The following is a 7,575-nucleotide window of genomic DNA, read 5'->3' as shown; positions in this document are numbered from 1 at the left end:
TCACTGTCCGTGCGTCTCGGGGTTGATCCTGTCCTGGAATATGTACAGGTTGTTGGTGGCCGCTATGGCGATGATGTTCTCTTCCGGGTGCCAGGCCATGTGGAGGATCTTCTTGGTGAAGTCCAGGCTGTCCACGCCCACGTCGCCGCGCCGCCGCTTGCCGCCGGTGTAGACGCGGCGCGTGCGCAGGACGGCGCGCGGCTTGCTGGTCTCCCGCCACGCCTCCAGGGTCACGCCCCGCCCCGTCTCCCTGTCAAACATCCGGAAGAAGCTGTTGTACGCGCCCGTCATGATCACGCTGAGGAGAGAAGGGAGAGAGTGGGAGGAGAGGAGGAGAGAGGGGGAGGAGGACAGGAGAGGGGGAGAGGAGAGAGGGGGAGGAGGAAAGGAGATGGGGGGGGGGGGGAGAGGAGAAAGGAGGAGGAGAGGAGAGTGCAGGAGGAGGACAGGAGAGGAGGAGGAGAGAGGAGGACAGGAGATAGGGGGAGGAGAAGAGGAGGAGAGAGGGGGAGGAGGACAGGAGATAGGGGGAGGAGAAGAGGAGGAGGAGAGGAGAGAGGGAGGAGGACAGGAGATAGGGGGAGGAGAAGAGGAGGAGGAGAGGAGAGAGGGGGAGGAGGACAGGAGAGGTGGAGGAGAGGAGAAATGGGGAGGAGAGGGGAGCAGGAGGAAGGGACAGGGGGAGGAGGAGAAAGGGAGTGGAAGGGAGGGGGACAGGGGAGAAGGAGAGGAGGGAGGAGGAGAGGGGAGGAGGAGGAGGGGAGAAAGAAGATGGAAGGGGGAAGACAGGAAAAGGAAGAGGAGAGGAAGAGAAGAGGAAGGGAAACAGGAGAGGAGGAGAGGAGGACGGGCGATGGAAGGAGAGAAGGGATTGATTTGAGGCGTGTACAGATACACTCTGGGATTGATTGAAATGTCGGATAAAGGCCGAGGCAGAGGATAAAGGGACGCTGACGCGCACACACGCATACACACACACACACACGCACACTTACCTGTCGGAGCTGTTCCAAACGCACTCAAACTTGTCAAAGATGCAGTCGTTCTCATACAAGGAGCACAGCTTACTCCTTAGGTACTCGTGCACCTGCAGACCAGAGTGAAGGGGGAAGGAGAGAGAGGGGGGGGGGGGGGGAGAGGGAGAGAGAGAGAGAGAGGGAGAGAGAGGGAGAGAGAGGAAGAGGGAGAGAGAGAGAGAGATAAAGGCATGAATGTACAGTCGGCCTGCGTGTGCCTGAAGTGCATCGCATTTCCCCAACACCTAGAGACGCGTCAACACCTCGCGCGTCTCTCGGCCAACGAAACCGGCACAAAACGACGTTTCAACGCCTGTCCGGTAAACGTGGACTCTCGCAGACCGTACGGTTCGGGGACCAGCCCCCAGGTGGGGGGGGCGGGGCGGGGTGACCTCACCTGGTAGGTCTCCACGGGGCCCTTCTCCATGTGCAGGTCCCACACCTTGACGGTGAGGTAGTCCCGGGTCAGCAGGTAGCGGCCGCTGTGGCTGAACTTGACGTCCGACACGGAGGAGATGATCTCGGAGAAGAAGGAGCGGCTGCCCGGGTCCTCGGGCTCCTCGAACACTGGGGGACACAATCACAATCACTATCACTATAACTATCACAATCACAATCACTATCACTATCACAATCACAATCACTATCACTATCACAATCGTTTATTGCCATTTGTACAGTACTATACATACATAGGATTTTTTTTTGCGACACCGTAACAATGGACAAGTGCAAGGACAGGACAGGACAGGACAGGACTGTGCAAACAGTGCGAAAACTAGCAGTGCATTGGACTACAGAGAGGAGAGGTGTGCCGTACCGTTAGCATATAGCGTGTGTGTGTTTGTTGTGTGTGTGTGTGTATGTGTGTGTGGGCTGCTCAAACACTGGAGGACAGGAGAGGAGTGCTGCCCATTAGCACGTAGCGTGTGTGTGTATTTGTGTGCCCGTTAGCACATAGCGTGTGTGTGTGTGTGTGTGTGCGCACGCTCATGGTTGTGCTTTCAAGTAGCAGTCCTCTGTACAAACTCCCCTGCCGTCCCATACAGTAATACACGTACTGTACATGTGTGTGTTTACACTCTTACGTTCACGGGTGTTCGCGTGTGTGTGTACGTGTCCGTGTCTGTGTGTGTGTGTGTGTGTACGTGTCTGTCTGTGTGTGTGTGTGTGTGTGTGTGTGTACGTGTCTGTGTGTGTGTGTGTGTGTGTGTACGTGCCTGTGTCTGTGTGTGTGTGTGTGTGTGTGTACGTGTCTGTGTGTGCGTGTGTGTGTGTACGTGCCTGTGTCTGTGTGTGTGTGTGTGTGTACGTGTGTGTGTGTGTGTGTGTGTGTGTGTGTGTGTGTGTGTGTGTGTGTGTGGTCCGCGCTCACGTTTGGTGTGCTGGTCGCAGAGCGCGGAGGCCCTCATGTCACAGAGGCGCAGCGTTCCCTTGCTGCTGCTGTAGACGAACAGGTGACAGTGGCGCGGGTGACACTCCGCCGCCGTGATCACCTCCGTCAGCTCCTCCATGTTGGCCGGCTTGATGTCCACGATGTCTGGGGAGGGGGAGGCGCTCAGGAAGAACACACACACACACACGCGCGCGCATGGAGGAGGATAGTGGGGGGGGTGGGGGGGTTGGGATGGGGGTCTCCGGGGGGGACTGCCCTTCGTTGGTTCATTTGGTTTAGATTTCAATTTCAAATTTGTACACACACACACACACACACACACACATAAATGTGCCTAAGGTATTATCAGCGCGACTACTCTTCATGTACAGTACATGGCACACAAAGGCTCAAACATGCACACACACGCGCACACACACACACACACACTCACACTCGGCTGTGATCCACTTTGCCGTTTGCAAAGTGGGTCCTGTGCGCCCTGGTCTCGCGTGCCGTGTGTATTATATTGGTGAATTATTCAAACAGAGGGTCTCTCTCCTCTCTCTGCTTTTCTGGGTCGGCTTCCCGTGGAGACGGGAGGAGGGGTGAGCGAGGTCGCTCGGATGCGCCGCAGAAAGAAAACCAGCCATGGCTATGGAGACCGCCCCCCTCTCTCTGAGAAAGAAAACCAGCCACGGCTATGGAGACCGCCCCCCTCTCTCTGAGAAAGAAAACCAGCCACGGCTATGGAGACCGCCCCCCTCTCTCTGAGGACCACTCCAGACACAGAGACGGGTTGTCGGTATGAATTGGAGACGCAGACAGAGGGGTGGGGGGGACGCAGACAGGGGGGTGACGCAGACAGGGGGGTGGGGGTGACGCAGACAGGGGGGTGGGGGGGACGCAGACAGGGGGGTGGGGGTGACGCAGACAGAGGGGTGGGGGGGACGCAGGCAGAGGGGTGGGGGGGATGCAGACAGGGGGGTGGGGGGGACGCAGACAGGGGGGTGGGGGTGAGTTGGGAGACGAGTCGTGGTGTGGTGAAGGACGGAATGTGTGCGTTCGCGGCAGATCATCAGGAATATGAAGCTATGGGTACGCTAGGATGGAATTGTGGGTAGGGATGTACTGTATGTGGGTGTGAGTTATGCGCTCTCGTGTGTAGGTGCTCCTGTGTGTGTAAGTGTGTTTCTTTATGGATGTGTGTGTGAGTTCCTGTGTGTGTGTGTGTGTGCGTGCGTGTGTGTGTGGCAGCTGCCATGCAAGGTGCTAGCCTGCTCATTGGGAGCAATTTGGGGTTCAGACCAAGGACACTTCGACATGTCATCAGGAGGAGTCGTGATTCGAACCGCCGACTCTACAATCATTGGACGACCCGCTCTACCACCTGGGCTGCAGCCGCCCGCCTGTGTGTGTGTGTGTGTGCGCACGAGCATGCTCCTGTGTGTGTGTGTGTGTGTGTATGTGCTCCTGTGTGCATTTGTATTCCTGTGTGTGTGTGTGCGTGTGTGTGCGTGTGCGCGCACGCACATGCTCCTGTGTGTGTGTGTGTGTGTGTGTGTGTGTGTGTGTGTGTGTGTGTGTGTGTGTGTGTGTGTGTGTGTGAAGGATACTGAAGCTGCGGTCGGTGATGCCCAGGTGCCACATGTTGATGCGGAGGTCGTCAGCTGACAGGTAGGTCTCTCCGTCGCTGTTGATGGACACGGAGTTGACGTGGTAGGTGTGTCCGTTAGAGAACACCCGCCTGGGACGGACCTCCACCATCAGGTCCGCGGGCTTCAGGACCGGCACCTAGGAGGGAGAGAGGGAGAGGGAGGGAGAAGAGAGAGGGAGAGAGGGAGGGAGAGAGGGATGGATGAGGGAGGGGGAGAGGGGGAGAGAGGGTGGGAGGGATGGAGAAAGGGAGCGAGAGAGGGATGGACGAGGGAGGGATGGAGAGAGGGATGGAGAGAAGGATGGATGAGGGAGGGAGAGAGGGATGGAACGAGGGAGGGGTGGAGGGAGGGACAATTGGAGAGAGGGAGGGATGGAGAGAGGGATGGACGGAGGAATATTTGAGGATACAGTGCGTGTATTTACATTTGTATGTGTGTGTGTCTGTGTTTGTGTGTGTGTCAGTACATTATGGGCCAGTGTTTGTGTGCGTGTGTGTGTGTGTGTGTGTGTGTGTGTGTGTGTGTGTGTGTGTGTGTGTGTGTGTGTGTGTGCCAGTACCTGCAGTGAGGTGACAGTGGAGATGTCCTTGATCCTGCCCTCCTCATCCTTCAGGTTGTATCCCTCCGGCCGCTTGTCTCTCTCACTCACCTTCCACAGCTTAATGGTCTTATCTGTCTCACAGAGGAAAACAGTGAGACTGACTGACTGACTGACTGACTGACTGACTGACTGGTTGACTGGTTGACTGACTGACTGACTGACTGACTGACTGACTGACTGACTGGTTGACTGACTGACTGACTGACTGACTGACTGACTGACTGACTGACTGACTGACTGTTTGACTGACTGACTGACTGACTGACTGACTGGTTGACTGACTGACTGACTGACTGACTGACTGACTGACTGACTGTTTGACTGACTGACTGACTGACTGACTGACTGACTGACTGACTGACTGATTGACTGATTGACTGACTAGCTGACTGACAGCACACATACTGTATAGGAGTGGTGAAGCCTTTAGGCTCCTCAGAGAAAACCTGGGCCCTGTTCCAATACTCTTTAAATACACCCCTCCCTTCTCCTGTCCTTGGAGAAACCAGTAATTTTATTAAAACGGATCATGGCAGCTGTAATGAGCTTTCACCGTGAGTTTTCATGTTAGAACAGATATTACCTCAGAGGAAGGGATAACGCATCTTTGGAGTATCCGAACGCAGGGTTTTAGGGTCTTAGTCGGTTAAAAATAAGCAGTCAACTTTGTTCTGTGGTAAGAGAGGATTGTGGGTAATGTAGTGTTCCCTCACCGTTGGTGGAGAGGAGGAAGTGGGCGGCGTTCTGCTTGGGGAGCCAGCGTATCTTGTTGATCTTCTCCTCGATCTCCAGACTCTTCAGGTAGTCGAAGTCCGGCTCGTGGCTCTGGAAGGTGCTGTAGACGTTGTACTCCCCTGACTCACCGCTCGTCTCCTCCGCCTCCTCCACCTCCCCTTTAGACTGGAGAACACACATCAGTTTAGACTTCACACACACTCACACACACACACACACAGGCACACACTCACACGCTCAGTAAACACTAGTTTAAGTAGTACAACTTTTCTAGATATTACTGTATTGAATGATGGGTATTTCTCTCTCTCTTTCTTTCTCCACCTGTCTCCCTTCCCTGCTCTCTCTCTCCACCACTCTCTCCTCCCTCTTTCCACCTCTCTACCTCCCTCCCTCTCTCCTCCCTCTCTTCTCTCTCTTCCCTCTCCTCTCTGCTCCCTCCCTCTCTCGCCCCTCTTTCCCCCCTCTCTCTCCACCTCTCTCCCTCCCTCCTCTCCCTACCCACCTGTCTCCTCCCTTCCTCCCTCTCACTCTCTCCCCTCTATTTCCCTTCTCTCCCTCCCTTTCTCTCTCTCCACCTCTCTCCCTCCCTCTCTCTCCCCCCTCTCTCTCTCCACCTGTCTCCCTCCCTACCTCAGTCTCTCTCTCTCTCCACCTCCATACCTCGGTCTCTCTCTCCACCTCCCTATCTCTCTCTCTCTCCACCTGTCTCCCTCCCTACCTCGGTCTCTCTTTCCACCTCCCTACCTCGGTCTCTCTCTTTCTCCACCTTCATACCTCGGTCTCTCTCTCCACCTCCCTATCTCGGTCTCTCTCCCTCTCCACCTGTCTCCCTCCCTACCTCGGTCTCTCTCCCTCTCTCCACCCCCCTACCTCGGTCTCTCTCTCTCTCTCCACCTCCCTACATCAGTCTCTCTCTTTCTCCACCTCCCTACCTCGGTCTCTCTCTCTCTCCACCCCCCTACCTCGGTCTCTCTCTCTCTCTCCACCTCCCTACATCAGTCTCTCTCGCTCTCCACCCCCCTACCTCGGTCTCTCTCTCTCCACCTCCCTACCTCGGTCTCTCTCTCTCTCCACCTCCCTACCTCGGTCTCTCTCTCTCTCTCTCCACCTCCCTAACTCGGTCTCTCTCTCTCTCCACCTCCCTACCTCGGTCTCTCTCTCTCTCTCCACCTCCCTACCTCGGTCTCTCTCTCTCTCCACCTCCCTACCTCGGTCTCTCTCTCTCTCTCCACCTCCCTACCTCGGTCTCTCTCTCTCTCCACCTCCCTACCTTGGTCTCTCTCTCCACCCCCCTACCTTGGTCTCTCTCTCTCTCTCCCTACCTCGGTCTCTCTCTCTCTCTCTCCACCTCCCTACCTCGGTCTCTCTCTCTCCACCTCCCTACCTCGGTCTCTCTCTCTCTCTCCACCTCCCTACCTCGGTCTCTCTCTGGAAGATGACCACTCGCCCCCCCTTGTCCCCCGTGGCCAGCAGGTCCCCAGTCTGGTTGAACTCCACCGTGGAGATGACATCAGCTGGGAGGGAGAGACACCAGGGAGGGAGAGAGGGATGAGGGACAGAACAGGAAGAGAGGGAAGGAGGTAGGGAGGGAGACAGAGAGAGGGACGGGATCAATAACAAGTATCACTTTCAGTAACACCAGAATAACTCTTCCTCAGGAGGAGGCCTCTGTCCAGCAGAGCAGGGGTATCATCAGTAACACACAGCGACTCTACAGGCCTGGAACCGCTCTTCCTGGTACGACAACACATGACTCGCCTTGATTCCCCGAAGCCCCGTCCAGATGCATCACAGACACAAACCCGACTAATGAACAGAGTGGATGGTGAGCTAGTGCATGTGCGTGTGTGAGTGTGTGTGCGTGTGTGTGTGTGCGTGTGTGAGTGTGTGTGCGTGACGGCGCGGACGATACCTTCGGTGACGTAGTCTCGGAGGAAGCTGTGGTTGATCTTGCCGCTCTCGGCGTCCTCGCCCATCTGGAGCTGCGGGGGGACCCGCCCCGAGGGGACCGGTTCGACGATCCGTGCTCTCGCTCCTCTCCCAGGCTCCGCCCATGCTGGCGCGGCCTAGCGGAGCGGCCAGGAGCAGGGCATGCTGGGGCCGGAGGGGGGAGGGAGGGAGGGAGGGAGGGAGGGGGGTGCCGACGTGGAGATGGGAGAGAGGCGGGAGGAGAGAAACGGGGAGACG

General features: G+C 56.7%; 1 protein-coding gene across 1 annotated transcript; it reads right to left on the bottom strand.

Moving 5' to 3' along the window:
* On the bottom strand, window positions 1-7,364 carry ppp2r2ca (protein phosphatase 2, regulatory subunit B, gamma a; the record flags this gene model as incomplete). The annotated part of the gene is made up of 9 exons (XM_084454263.1): window positions 1-298; window positions 996-1,087; window positions 1,414-1,583; window positions 2,392-2,556; window positions 4,008-4,185; window positions 4,609-4,721; window positions 5,364-5,550; window positions 6,805-6,902; window positions 7,301-7,364. The coding sequence occupies 9 exons, from the start codon at window positions 7,362-7,364 to the stop codon at window positions 1-3; spliced, it is 1,365 nt and encodes a 454-aa protein (XP_084310389.1).
* Window positions 7,365-7,575: the final 211 nt, after the last annotated feature.

Source organism: Borostomias antarcticus, assembly GCF_949987555.1.
Source record: "Borostomias antarcticus genome assembly, chromosome: 20".
NCBI lineage: Eukaryota > Metazoa > Chordata > Actinopteri > Stomiiformes > Stomiidae > Borostomias > Borostomias antarcticus.
Note: the sequence above shows the minus strand (reverse complement) of the source record. Positions and strands in the feature narration are given on the sequence as shown.